A 16,094-nucleotide genomic window follows, 5' to 3' on the forward strand; every position below is an offset into this window, starting at 1 on the left:
AATGTCAACGTACACACTCACAATTTAGTTTGATAGTGGTCTGAACATGAGGCTGCAACTTCGAAATAGGTGGCCTTTTCCAACAAAATGTTGGCCATCAATTTAGATTGCCCTCTCAAACTGTTTTTACAAAGGAAATAGTTAAGAGTGCATTCATTTCATCGCAAATAAGCTTAAACAACCTTTAACTTTTTATGCTATTTATTTGTACTTTTGTTTTTTAGAAGACAAATTTCCAGTTACTCAGACTGCTTAATGATTAGCTGAAACAGCCGTTTTTATATTTTATACTGGATAAATATAGATCGTATTACAATATAGATCGTAATTACAGTCATCTTAATAACGTTAACAGCCAGGATAAGGGTCTCTTGCTCAACCAACTAGTGCCTTCCATAGCAGTAAAAGGGTCCAAGGTTGACAATGACGCCGAGTAACAATTTTATATTACTGGTTTTCAGCAGTTTCGTCACTTGATCCCTATGATTACATCACTAATGTTCTATTAACATTATATTTTCAAGAATATATCTACTTGAACTTGTTATGTAAAAAATATCTTATTAACAATTCACCAATTTATAGGTTGGTTAAGGCAACCAATTACCCTTTTGTTAAATGGTTAGTTACTAGTACCTAGTTTCTAGTAAAATGCTTTTACTGCTCAAGAAATCAGTCACTGGAAAATGGTTACTACATGTACTAGTAATAAATTTACCGGAAAATGGTTTCTAGTAATAAATTTACCTATCTTATTTTGTGCGCAATGTATGAGCTATAGATATGAATGAATGGCATTGTTTAAACATTTAAAAAGTTATATCAAGTACCACAGTCATATGACCCACTAGTAATCACAATGCCACAATATATATTGAAATGATTGTTACAATGCAGAACTTTTATCGACATTTTGCTCAAATAATATGGTTTGCTTGAATTTTGATTGCAATGCAAATTATTAAAATGTATGGCACTTGAGCATTGTAGGAGCACATTTGTCTCGGAGCACATTTGACATGAGACAAATGGGACCTCAAATGTCTACCCCAAAAAACTCATTTGTGTGACAAATGTGCTCCGGTCAAGTATTTTAAGGGACAAGAAAGCACATTTGTCTCATGTGTTTTTAAGGGACAAGAAAGCACATTTGTCTCATGTCATTTTTTATGAATTATTTGTAACATATTTCCCCACGGCAGAAATTCTTTTTTAGAATCTAGGTTCGCTGTTTTACCTCATGTCAAGTGCAATCATCAATAGGTTTGCTTATGGTTTCTTTATGAAAACCAAAAGTGAATTTAATTATAATATCTCTAATTCAAGAAATTAATAGGCTTAACCTGAAGGCGTACACTGAAACATACTAAATCCCGTTCAAGATGGTATAATGGTGACAGCGCGATGGCACGATGGTACATGTACATTGATGAAAACACGATGGTGCGATGGTGACAACACAATGGTATGAACGTGAAACAACGATTGTACTATGGTGAAACAACGATTGTATGATGGTGAAACAACGAAGGCTAGATGATGAAACGTGATGGTACTATGGTGAAAGACGATGTTACGATGGTGCAAATACGGTGGAACGATATGACGATATGTTCGCTTACAAACCCTATTACAAGTAGAGAAACTGATAGCGAACAGAATGGATCCTGATCAGACTGCGCAAATGCGCAGACTGGTCTGGATCCATGCTGGTCGCAAACCCACTATGTTGGTTTTGACATGACACAGCTCATATCCGCGAGCGCACGTAATAGCTTTCGCGTGCGCACGTAATAGTATCACGTGGCTATGTAAAAGCGATCGTGTGGGCACGTAATAAATAAGAAAATTCTATGCCCCCTTAGAATGCCACCGTAGATACAACCTGGTTTTTGCTAAGAATATTTCTAGTGTCATAAATCATTTATAAAACTTTAAGCATTGAAAATAAACGCATTACAATTAATAACGATAAGTATAATATATTTGCTGCATATGTGCTTAGGTTCTTGATGCTGCACTTGAAGAAATTTTCATTGTGGCATGAAGAATAGGGATATTCCTTAATTTAATATATGACTCCTATGCAGAGACAGGAAGTTTTTAACTGGCCTGAAGTATCCTAAAAACGGTATTATAAATACAGAAAACACAAAACAATGGCTGGTAGCCGGTAAACAGATGGGCATAATTTTTACCTTTTAAGAATTTTATGGAGACATGTGAGACATGTGAGACAAATGTGCTTCGAGTGTCCTTTCTATTGTGTGTCGAACACATCTGTCTCATTTCTAATTTGTCGCAAATATGAATGTTTACGAACACATCGGCCACACTTCGTGAGACAAATGTGCTCCGAGACAAATGTGCTCCTACAAAGCGCTACTCTGATCAAATTCACATTCTTACTTTTATTCCTATCTTTATTTTCATTTTATATTAATGACGAAGAAATTTGAAGTTATTTGTACTTGTGCTTTGTAATTATAATTACAATAATTTGATATTGGTGACCAAAAAGTCGATTCATAATATGTTTGGTATAAGTTGTCTAATGTTGTGGCTAAGAATCCAATGCTATTAACTTTTATGGCAAGGAAAAGGTAATGAAATACAATAACTATTGAACAAATTTAATTTTGGTTATTGCAATACATTTATTTTAATTCGTATTAGAATTCGATATCATAGTATGATTAGTTTTTTGTTTCTACCATTTTTTTACAAAACATTATTCAAGTGAAGCGAGAACACAGACGATTTATTGACAAAATAAGTTGACGAAGTTTTTTGTGACATGTCATTTTTTATTCATCTTCTTATTATTCCATGAATTGATCTAGCATTTCTTCAGACATAGTTGTATTCGTTTTCATCGCATTGGCGAGCTCAGATGGCGAACATCCTTCAGTATCAATGCAAATACCATTGAACTTCAGATCGTTGCCTTCACAAAACTGGCGTTCTGGATGTGTTATCTTGATCCCTGGTCCTTCTATCGGTTCACACAAACAACATCCTACCGACTTATATCCTTCTTTACATTTCGGGTAGCACAAGGCACCATGCAAATCTTCATTTTCGCGGCACCTATGGCGTGATGCCAGACCAAGAACTATTCTTGGTCCACCATGTGGTTGACAAATACAACAACCAACAGGAGAGAAGCCACTTTTACATCTTGGGTAGCAGCGAACGCCGTATTTATCTTCTGTTGCTTTACAGCTTAGTCTATCGAATAAAGTGGTCTTTATTCCTACATCGAGCTTTCTACACGTACATCCGTCGTCATTATATCCACTTTGGCATTTGTTGCAACACCCCCAAAGTGTACAGCAACATCCTTTCCCATATATGTGAGCATCACTCCAACAACTTGTCCCATCGTCTCTGAGTCCAGGTCCACATGGAGCTTTGTCAGTCGGACGACCCACTCCTCTTCCGTATGAATCAATCCAACAGCTTGTTCCATCGTCGCGTTCACCATTTTGACATGGTAGTTTGTCAGGAATACGCCCAGCACCTCGTGGGTAAGTGTCTTTCCAGCAGCTTGTACCGTCATCCCTTAAACCGTCTGGGCATTTACGAATTTGAATGGGCTTTATTTTTGTGCTACAATCAGTATCAGCTGAAATATGATATTCAAACCTGAATTGAAACTGGAATTTAGTATATGTTTATATTTCGTTACGATTACAATCCATCCATATTATGAAGAATTTAGTATACAAACATTTGCAATAAATGCAATATATAGGCCAATACAAAAGCATGAATTATTGATTAAAACATGTTTTATTTTATTTATTAGAATATGCTCAATTTTTTTTCTCAATATCTATACCATCAAATAAAACAAGAAGGAAACAAGTGTAGAATGTGTGCATTCAGTACCAAACTTACCTTTGACAAAGCAAACGATGACAAACAGAAAAACAATTTCCTTGCAGTAAAATTTGATTTGTTTTTCCATGCTTATTTGCAGATTATACAGGTGTCCCTAGCTGGTGATGTTCTGTAAATAATGAAATTTAAACAATGAATTAACTAAGTCTTTTATGGCGTTTAGAGTATATAAAAGTCATTTTGTATAAAATAAGAGCAAAACATCTCAAATATAGATAACGTTATTGTTCCATGGCAACATATGAATAGTTAACATGTCCAAAAGTAAAGGATTGTGACACACTGATTTTCCAATAAACTAATTTGTCATAAAGAATGGCCAGAACCATTTTTAAGTACGATTTAAATTATTTAGTTTTATTTTTTTTCACCAAATGTTATGTTCCAGGATATAGGAAATGTTTACTTTTTGTTAAATACGTGTCAAATATTTGATGAAAGACTACTAAGGTTTAATGCGTAACAACCCAGGATTTTTTTTATTTATGTACCATATCAAGTAGTTAAACCCCATTACAAATGTGCAAAATTTTTAATTATTCACCACGTCTATTCTCCAGAAAAAAATGAAGTTCAAAGGCTTAACAACGAATATGATGTTTAAAGTTGCTCAAGTGATCAATGGAGTTATTATCAAAACTGATATTTTAGAATCTACTCTTCATATAATATTGAGTTAATTTAATTCAAGTTTGTTTAATAGCTTTCAAAAAGTCAAAACGTGGAAGAGTTTTGACGGTTTTCATAGTCATTACAGAGAACAGCATATAAAAGGAAGGTTTTTTAATAAGTTAACAAATTTTATCAAGTATATAAACATATTATAAAGATAGTTATGCATGAACTTTCAATAAAACACTTAAAACACTTTAAATAACCCCAACGAAGATACAATACGAATAAAAAGAACCAACCTTTTCGTGTAGTCAGAGCGCCGTCCTCACAAATACAAAATATTTTTGGGCTCATGTTTATATAAACCTGGAAAATGCGCATGCGTATGGCCTGTTTCAATTGTTGAACCGTCATTGGATGTATTCAGTATATTATTACCGCCTGCACCTTATATCAAGGTTTCCTTGTGTAAATTATGCACATTATCATGCGTAAATAGACTGGGCTTTTTTAAATTTTGTACTAGCTGTTGTTGAAAATGGTATCAAATATTATTAAAATTTTTTATAAACATTAGTTACGTAATATTAGACTAATGAATGTTTGTACGTAGCTTGTGAACAATTTGATACATTCTAAGATAGATTGTACTTGGCGGACTTGCAGCACTTCATTATGCTTTTAACACTACTGGGACTCACAATTGACAGTTTGCAATTGTTTTTTAATTAGTGCATTTGTTGAAAATGCTTCTTTGCTTTACTAGCTGAGTTTATAGATTTGCTGTACTTTTTTGATGGATGAGCGTCTAAACATTATTTATCATTGCGTATATCACACACTTCTTCAAAATTTTAGATTTTCTGCACGTCTAACACTTCACTTACACAATTAAATAGACTTATTGCACTCTTTAGAATTTAATGTTTCACTTGATATACTGGATTAAATGTGTTTGGTGGTATTTGAATAACCTCTTCTTACACATATTTTGAAATTAAAATCCTATATTATTCTCTTTTTCTTATTTGTGACGCTAGGTTAACTTTAAAAGGCAACATAGATAGCTGTGGTGAACATTTTTTTTTCGCATAAAATAATCTGCTTACCTTCCATCTGACGATATCTACTTCTAGATTCAGATCCAAATGTCCTTCAATTCATTTTTTAAATTTCGACAAGTGGTGATGCATATTCTAAAGGGTGCTAAGCATTTTACCACTTTTCAAGGAGTTTAAGGTCATGAGTTATTATTATTATTATTATTAGGAGATATCTAATTTTTACAGAAAAAATATTTGCATCGTTGTATTATATGGCATTGAAAAAGGGATACTTTAAAGACGTTCTACAGTCGCATTAAGGCATATGAATCATATAATAAATACAGCTACTTTATGGTAGTAGTAATGTTACCGAAGGAAAATAAATTATTACTCATTTTCGGATAGTGGAACAGATTAGATTGTTTTATATAACGTTGGTTCGAATTCACACCACAATCTCATAATCATTATAAAAACACTAATCGGGAATAAAGTTTCATATCCGGGAGTAATGTTTAACAGCTCAAGTAAAAAAATGGATTTTTATGTCGAATAGAATTCTCTTATCAATAGGGCTATATCATTTAAGAAAACACCCGGGAGTAAAGATGAGCGGGTGTCATAAATTAAACATGTGCAGTAACAGCTTTCGGGTGTTGCATTTCATGTCTCAATGTTGCTTAACATTCTTATTCGCATGTGTTAAAACGATAAAATGCTTTTTTGTTAACAATATATGTTATTTGATACTGTAGGTGTTTCAATGATATTTTAGGAGGGTTTGTTGGTTTGCTCTAGTGCATATGTAACACTATTTTGAGGTGGCCTAAATATACCAGATTTTTTGTCATTTTCGAAGGTTGCTATACAGCATGTTTTCTTAAAACAACAATTAAGTACATGTAGTTTATTCGTCCGCTGTCCTGCTCTGTATGCCGTTTCTATTCTTCCTTATTTTTTGTAACCAGTGCCTTCCTTTCTATTTTTCCAATATGTCTGTAGGACGTGCTCATATCATATTCAATTTTTTATATTCTTTTAAATAAAAATGCATTTTGTTTTGCTTTAACCAATAAATTTGCTTGTGAAATGAAATAACAAATAATTTGCTATTTCGTATGTATATATCAATAATTATATGTTATGATACATGATTCTAAAACCCACAAGAACGTGGCCGATGAACATGGAGGTTTGTACAATTAATGTACGGGCAAAACATCGGCATGCATGTGCATACGTGCCGTACTGCCAATAGTATGCCTTTCTGCCAAGTTAAAGAAATAATGTCATTTTTATTAGGGCAGAGAGTTTCTGTTCAATCATATGCCTATTGGCATAATTCTAGTTTTAAACAGGTTCAAAAGCATCTGAGTTAACAACTTGATGTTCAAAGGACTACAAGTGAGACAATTGCATATTTAGAGTATTTTGTTCAGGTATGGTGCAAAAATATGCAACACAAACTGCTTTTTATCATTTATTCATGCATTCATTCTAAGATAAGTATGAAGATATAAAATATACGTACAATATAATACTATCTTATAAGAATAGATAGAAACTGTAGAATTGTTACGTAATAATGCTTATTGGAAGTTACAATATTGATAAAACTGCATTTGAGCATCATATTTTTGATCTAAAACCATAAAAAATTAAGTTACAGGATCTTTAAAGGTTGAAACAAAATTAGAGTTTACCTAATATGAACCTTTTATAGGAGTATTAACAGTTAATTAACATGGAAATTGCAAAGAATAAATAAGTAAATGTATCATTTATTAATGAATTCATTCAAAGATAAGTAAGAAAACATAAAAATATGTTGCTGCATATAAGAAGTAGATAGAATTTGTAGCTTGGTTAAAGGTTGAAGCAAACTTTTTTTCTTATTTACCTATGAACAGCAAATAAACTTGAACATTGTTGAACAATACAAATTATAAATCTGGTTAAAATATAAGAAAATGTGTAAGAAGAATAATTTCCATTATAGCTCAAAAGTTATCTCTTCATAAGTTTATCATCTTTTTTAAAGCTTTCAGGGCGTCTATCAAATAAAAATGTAACACTGTGTGTTAGATTTGTAAAATCTAAATTTGTAAAAGTCCAGTTTTAACAACTTGTTTGCCGAATAACATCAAGGCCGTTTTACGATACGAATTTGTCATAGAAACGGATGTTGAATTTCATGCGTGCCCATTCTGCGTAAGGCAAAAACAATTAAGAAAGAATATATAATATTGCTATTCAACAGCTTCATAAACAACTTGATGTAATGTGAAAGATTATCAATTAGTTTAGAATAGTTTATTTTGATAAATAATCGTTATGTGTTCACTAAGGTTTGCTAGTGCATTTTAAAGCACTGAACTTTTAAATAAATACAAAATTCATGGGAAATATTTCTCTTTCAATTCTCATTTTCCACAATGGCATTCAAATTTGCATTCAGAGGTATGACGCTTCGTATATATATGACAAGTTATAATGGATTTAGCTCAATACAGGATTGGAGCAGTACCTGTAGACGCTTGCAGAAATCATTATCACAAAATAGACAAATATCGTTTTTTTCGCCGAATTTTACATTTTTCTTTGATTATCGTACTTGATTCGGTGTGAAAAGATGAATTAGACCTGTTAAAGTTCATTCCGTTGGGTAAAAAGACAAGATTTTTGCATTTTATCTTTCAAGCGCCTTGTCCGGTACATACCGGAATACGGTATTTAGTGTGGTGCTCCAATCCTTTTTTAAGTCACAGCCAGTTAAAATACTCAGAAACATGTCTATACAAAGATCACATGCCGGCATTCTCCTTCATGTTGCCTTGAGAAGAAATCGCGACATAATCGGCATACATTTGACTGTTTTCTTAAATGAGTTATAAATTGGACTATAAAAAGTTTGTTATGTAGTGTACGAAACAAATTATCAGTTTAGAGTGTTATGTAAATAAGTAAATACACAAATTTAATGGAAAAATATTAAACTCAAGCCTTTTTTAGGATGTATATTTTATATATTTCAAGGGAGCGTTGTAGGAGCACATTTGTCTCGGAGCACATTTGTCTCACGAAGTGTGACCGATGTGTTCGTAAACATTCATATTTGCGACAAATTGGAAATGAAACAGATGTGTTCGACACACAATAGAAGCACATTTGTCTCACATTTTTTCCATAAAATTCTTAAAAGGTAATAATTATGTCCATCTGTATACCGGCTACCAGCCATTGTTTTGTGTTTTATGTATTTATAATACCGTTTTTAGGATACTTCCGGTCAGTCAAAAACTTTCTGCCTCTGCATAGGAGTCATATATTAAATTAAAGAATATCCCTGTTCTGCATGTCACAATGAAAATTTTTACAAGTGCAGCATCCAGAGCGTAAACACATATGCAACAAGTCTATTCTTATCGTTATCAATTGTGATACGTTTATTTTCAATGCTTAAAGTTTTATAAATGATTTATGGCACTAGAAATATTCTTAGCAAAAACCAGGTGATATCTGCGGTGGCATAAAGGGGACATAGAATTTTCTTATTTATTACGTGCGCACGCGATAGCTTTTACGTGCGCACGCGCATAAGTATTGCGCATTTGGACCCTAACCGGGATCCTCGCATAAATAGTTCGACGCCCCGTGTATGTGTCGAACCTACAGCGGTTAGGGGCAAGTGGTTTTTCGAAATCACTCGGCCACGGAGGCCCTTAAATGATCCATGGAGAAAATAAGAAGACCTTAACACTCGTATTTTGTTTTCATCTGAAATATATGTATAAAAACTCATCATTTTCCAAGAATTGCGGCTTTCAGATTCGCCATTGAAAAGGCACTTACAACATGCATGAGTTCCTACAATAATCCGGCTAATTCCATAATTATTGAATATCGGGCCACTCAGAATCGGGTGAGACGCTACATTCCGATGAAACACGAAGCGAGGTAACAGGAGATCTCGCAATGTCGAAGTATCCCGTACCAAGAGATTTCAGAAATGAATAAATTTTTACTTCTTAAGATATGGCAAGTATGAATTTATTCATATTCAAATAATGATTTCTGAGGAAGTTAGATGCTTGTAACCCAAAGAAATTCGAGAAAAATGTGAAATAATGCGTCATAAAAGTAGCAAAATGTAAACAATGTTGTACTTTGACTTCAATATAAAATTCTAAATCACTTCAACTGTACAAACTGCAAAAAAGCAGCAGATGAAAAATGCTTCAGGTAATTAGCCAATGAGTAACTTTTTGGAGCTTAAAAAGTATACCAAAAAATAAAAAGCTTTTGAGGAATACAAATAAAAGCATTTCTCAGGCATAATGGACCTTTAAGTGATTTTATGTAGACTAAAAAGGGAATACTTCTTAGCGGTATATGGCCTGGAATCAATTTCTTGTCTCGCGTCGGCGAACGAGTTGCGAAGCGAGACGCGAGATTTCGGCGAGGTGCGAAACTAGTCACGATATTGTATAATTCAATATCAACTGATTATGGTGTTCCGTTTGGACATAAATAACATTTTTGTCTCCCTGAACAGCTATGCACAATGGTACAAAGGTGAAATTGAGATGGTACGATGGTACGATGATTAAAACACGATGGCACGATAGTGAAATCACGATGATGCGATGACACGATAGAGAAAATAATATCGCGTTTTCATCATCATGCCATCGCAGTTTCATCATATCGTACCATCGTATTTTCACCATCGTAACATCGTCTTTCATCATAGTACCATCACGTTTTCATCATCGAGCCTTCGTTGTTTCACCATCGTACAGTCGTTGTTTCACCATCGTACAACGTTGTTTCACGTTCGTACCATTGTGTTTTCACCATCGCACCATCGCGTTTTCATCAACGTACCATCGTGCCATCGCGCTATCACCATTGTACCATCGTGAACGGGATTTAGTATGTTTCAGTGTACGCCTTCAGGTTAAGCCAATCAATTTCTTGAATTCGAGATATTATAATTAATAGTTCACTGTAGGTTTTCATGAAGAAAGCATAAGCAAACCTATTGATGATTACACTTGAGGTAAAACGGCGAACTTCGATTCTAAAAATGAATTTCTGCCGTGGGGAAATATGTGACAAATAATTCATAAAAAAATGACATGAGACAAATGTGCTTTCTTGTCCCTTAAAAACACATGAGATAAATGTGCTTTTTTGTCCCTTAAAAAACTTGATCGGAGCACATTTGTCACACAAATGAGTTTTTTGGGGTAGACATTTGAGGTCCCATTTGTCTCATGTGGGACAAATGCGACTGCATCGGTCTTACGTAAGACAAATGTGCCCCGAGACAAATGTGCTCCTACAGAGCATACTTTTTCACAAGATTTGAATCTTATTTTTTTATTTTAATTATCTTTTTATTATTTTATTTTTTTGTTCACCAGTGTTATCCATTTGATCCCATTATGAACTTAGACTGCTTCGAAGTAAGTGTAGGCACATAAAGTATGAATGAGAATCATGTTTTAGAAATGTCTCGGAAACCTACCTTGCAACAATTCAGAATGGCGACTTTTTTCAAATTAAAATAAATGGCCGAGCTGTGGAGCCTATCAAAATTCTCAAATCTCATAATAGCCGAGTTTTCTCATAAAGTCCGTATTTCTTGCATAATGGCCTTGGTTAATGTTCATAATGTCGTGAACATCATATTAGCCTTACATTTGAAGTGAAAGCGTGCCTCATATTGAAAAGTTAACTAATAATATATGAGCCGTGTCACGACAAAACCAACATAGTGGGTTTGCGACCAGCATGGATCCAGACCAGCCTGCACATCCACGCAGTCTGATCAGGATCTATGCTGTTCGCTATCAGTTTCTCTACTTGTAATAGGGTTTGTAAGCGAACAGCATGGATCCTGATCAGACTGCGCGGATGCGCAGGCTGGTCTGGATCCATGCTGGTCGCAAACCCATTATGTTGGTTTTGTCGTGACGCGGCTCATATGGTATTTATGTCAGCTAATATGGCACTCGTCTTTATATTATATTTGTGTTTATATGAAGTGCGTGAATGTGACACTCTTCTCAAGTCATGACAATTACACTTGAAAAAAAAAAAAATTTTTAGAAAAGTAAAAATATTCAAGACGCATGCATTAATTTTCATGTTATGAGCGACAACCGGCTGATTTTACAGTATCATAAGTTATGCGTGACTAACGCAAACAGTTTTTGTGCATATTCTAACATAATTGTGGTAATTTACGAGGAGTAAGTGCTGTTTTGAATGTGTTATGTTAGCATGGATCTGCTTTAAAGGGATTTTGATATCGAAGTACACATATTAAGCTATAAACAGTACAGAGATTAGCTTGGCTCAACACCGGTGGCGACTGATAATCAACATGTTAAATGTTAAAACCTATCTAATTAAATAATACCATTTGTCAACATGTATATATTACAGTCACAAAAGAGAAAAACTTTAAGACTAACTTGTAACCACAAGATTTTCAGAGAGAAGATAGTGTTATACAATAGAGATTATTTATTACCAAAACTACTAATATGACATCTAAGTTTAACAAGTTTAACTACATGTTATTAAGTCTCATCCGGAAAACGTTTAGAATCAAAGCACAGAAGGCGCTAAATTTGTTTGGGTCTCAGACTGTCAGAAAGGTGAAGGTTGTGAGATTATAAAACAATTTGTTTTTGTATAGTGCCACCAATGCTTTCCAGCGTTTTAATTGTAGTAGATTGGCTGTAAGACTAATTGCAACACTGATATTCGATCCAATGTTTATTTGTCTTAAACAATTTGAAAAAAAATGAGTTGCCTTAACTGGGATTTGAACTCCAGACCTTTCGCTTCCTAAGCGAGCGCTCATACCCCTCGGTCACGGTGAATTTACATGTTAACGGCCTGAATAAAACCATATTATTCTAGTTAGGGTTTGTAACGACGCTACATGTAACTGTTGTTTAACACTTGTGTAAATAATCATGGCGCTTACTATAAGCATGTATATCTATAAAGAATAAAACAATAATATAAATCTTCGACTATTCGGGAATTATTTTGCTTGAAAATTAATCCGCCTGTCATGTGACCATATTTACGCAGTAATCTCCCTTAAATTTTTCGGCCTAAGTGTTACATATAAAGGGAAGTAACCGCTTCAAAAAAGCGGACTACTTTCGGCACTTGCAATTAACAGCATTAGAGTCTGAAATTTCGCTACCATTATTTGTTTGGTCTGACGACCCAAACAAATAAAAACTGCTGGAATAGCCGATAATTATACTTTCACAGTCTGGCCTGATTATTCGATCTTGCACTAGTTCAATTTACATGCATATCAATATATCCGGATATCTTTTTATCCGAGAGGCAACCGATTTTTAAAAAAAAAAAAAAGAGTCAGGACCGCTGCAACAGTATCGATATAAGCGGTATATCGTTATAAGCGGCAAATCGTTATAAGCAGTATCGTTATTAAAAGCGGAGTTTAGTATATAAATAACACATAGGTTTGTGGGTAACAGTAAAAATATCATCCCAAGCAAAATACTGTTACCCGAGGCGTAGCCGAGGGTAACAGTATTTTTACGAGGGATGATATTTTTACTGTTACTCACAAACCCATGTGTTATTTATTTTATTACCCCGAACAGAAATACTGTGATGATCTGAAATTGTCAATGAAATCTAACTGTAACAAAAATAAACCAAGAGTAACAATAACTAAACTGGCCTTACCTTTTAAGTTTTAAGTGTACTTTAGGCCTACTTGAGAAGTTTTCTTTTTCTTTTATTCTTTAAGCAAGTGATGATATTTACAAATCATAAACATACAATAAGCTATGTTTTATTTAGAAACAAAACACTAACCCATTTACATGGTTATGATTTGTGAAATCTGATCCTTCTGTTTCCAGAATATTCTTAGCATGGTTTTTGACAAAATAACGATGATATCCTATGTCTGTCCGCCATATCTGTAACGTTTCACTGATTAAAATTGTTAAATAATCCTTTGTTGCATGCTTAAATCGTCTGCATGTTCCAGTTTGACACATAATTATTTACATTGCAATTAAAAAAAGTGAGGGGTAATAATATATATTCATCGTACTAAATATTTCGTTAATATCATTAAGTGCCTATTCCACGAATTAGTTCTGATTTAATTAGTTCCCCCTTGAATCTATTCGCATAAAATGAATTTATACGGGGAAGTCAAAGGCCGGGACCGTGAAGCGGGCCCGGGCTTTGGCTTGCCCGGCTATAGACTACACATGTATATTTAAAAGGAAATCAAATAAAAATCAATTAAAAATATATAGAATTATAGAAATATTCAGTGTCAGTTCTAGTTGGGCGCCGCCATTTTCAATTAACTCAATGATAAAAGGTGAGGTATTCCAATAACGGACAATCGCAACTTTTCGGATTAATAATAATCATCGAGCTTAAAAGCCTGGTGTGAATTAACAAAACGAGGTTGAATAAAAAATTTACTATTAATTTTTGTAAACTTAAGCGAAGTCACCCTCGAGATTTTTCAGGATTTTACTCTAAAGTGTCTACTTTTCTTGTGAAAGCAAATTTTGATTTCTCTATGGTAAATCTCTGTTGTTTATTTTCCGTAGCCATTGCCGAAGTACTCTTCATTTGAAGATGAACGGGAGAAAGCACGTGTCATGTTTCTAAAATATACATGAGGTTCTCGGGGTCGTTTCATGATTATTTTACAAAGCTGGATCTAAATCTACAAGATGTAACAGTTTAGTTGCAATGCATGGTGGAAAACTTAAAAAAAAATAAAAAATAGCAACAAGAACACCGAGTCACATGGAGTAGATCTAGAAATTGCACTTACTTTTACTTTGAATAGAATCTCTATGAATTTCGAAATAGATCTTTATAAACGTCACGGCAAATTCGCATTCTGCAGATTCCTTCATTGCCAGTTTCTTTCCAGTTCCGTAGATCCCATTTTTTTACTTCAAAACTCCTGAATGACATGAATCCTACACTAATGTCGTAATGATGATCCAGATTTTTTAAACTGTTAATCCGTCTCATTATTAAAACATTGTTCAATTTGTGGAGTTATATCTGGGTTAGCAAATGAAATATGTAAATGAAACACATCATAATTCAGCATGTTCCAAATCCATAATTCAAGAACGGCCCATCAATTTTAGTTGTCAACATCACAATGTTTATAACTCTTGAAAAAATGGATTCCTGACGAAAAAACATTATTACGTCAACAACACATTATTTACGAAATATATGACGTAACAAAAAATGCCTCGCGCTTTTTATGGGTGAATTGACAGATTGCGGTCTCAAAACAGATAATTTCAAGCATTGAGAATTTGTCTTGATGACCTTTAAAATATTTTTTTGTATAGATCTACCCATATTTTGCAACTTAACTAAAAAAATTCACCTTCAATTCATAATTATATTGATAATAAAACTGAAATTGATAAAGTTTAAATAACTTTAAACACACTAAATGACATGAATCTACAACAGTACAATATATACTTCTTCCATTAATTACAAATAACATTCGTTGATTTTATGTTTTTTAAACTATTTTATGTATTTCTCAGAAATGATTTCCCTACATATTATCTCGTTATTCAAGACTTCTGTAAATCTTTAACCTACAAAATATACAATACGCGGTATTTTTTCTCCCGCGAAAAAATATGCTAGATCTATTTTTTTTCACTAAACATTTTCAAATTTAAGGAAGGCTAAAATTATTGAGAACGTCACTCGGTGTTTCTGTTTGACTCGATCTCCCCTTCATATTAACAAAAATAATTATGTGGAACACTTTGAGTCTACAAAATACACACACTTATTGTCGCTTATTGAACACTCCAATTCAAACTTATTCTTAATAATATCAAATCACTGCCGGTATTTCTGGAAATTTTGTTGAATTGTGAGACGGAAATTTTAAATTGTATTTACAAAAAAATTATATGGGCCCTCCTTTTAAAATTGCTCAAACTAGAAAGGATGATATTATATTCTCATAATTTACATTTTCCTCGAACGCGAGTCTGTGTTCTCTCGTTAGCGAGGGAGTTAGCCTGGTAAATGATAGAGCTACCTCTTAAATCGCTCTATCGCTACTTCCGAGCTAGTGCATGTCGCTAAAATCAAGTGTAAAGTGTTTTTATTTTTTATATATTTTGTAAATTCTGCACCAAATATTAAAAATCGGCGTTGAAATGGCCGTTTCATCATGAAACAGATTATTTTGTCCTCCAATTGTCATCAAAACAGCTTTCTCCGTTTTTTGATATTTGGTGAAGAGCAAATGAAAATAAATAAAAACACTTGACACTTGATTTTAGCGATCGGAAGTAGCGATAGAGCGATTTACCGTATACCTAGGTAGCTCTATCATTTACCAGGCGTGTTAAAGTAGACACTGTGGTAACAAGCAAACCAATGGTGAACATATAATGAATCATTTTTCCTTTCTATTTATTTCTTGTC

The 16,094-nt window shown here is 33.6% G+C and overlaps 1 protein-coding gene across 1 annotated transcript; it reads right to left on the reverse strand.

Annotated features, from left to right (window-relative positions):
- Window positions 1–2,632: 2,632 nt before the first annotated feature.
- LOC132723550 (cubilin homolog) lies at window positions 2,633–4,936 on the reverse strand. The gene is made up of 3 exons (XM_060708287.1): window positions 4,821–4,936; window positions 3,904–4,015; window positions 2,633–3,628 (listed from the first exon to the last, which is right to left on the reverse strand). Exons 2-3 carry the CDS (start codon window positions 3,971–3,973, stop codon window positions 2,823–2,825), a joined length of 876 nt encoding a protein of 291 aa, XP_060564270.1. The 5' UTR covers window positions 3,974–4,015; window positions 4,821–4,936; the 3' UTR covers window positions 2,633–2,822.
- Between the last annotated feature and the right edge of the window lie 11,158 nt (window positions 4,937–16,094).

This window comes from Ruditapes philippinarum, unplaced genomic scaffold (genome assembly GCF_026571515.1).
Source record: "Ruditapes philippinarum isolate M1 unplaced genomic scaffold, ASM2657151v2 ctg4643_1_1_1_1, whole genome shotgun sequence".
In the NCBI taxonomy this organism is placed as follows: Eukaryota; Metazoa; Mollusca; class Bivalvia; order Venerida; family Veneridae; genus Ruditapes; species Ruditapes philippinarum.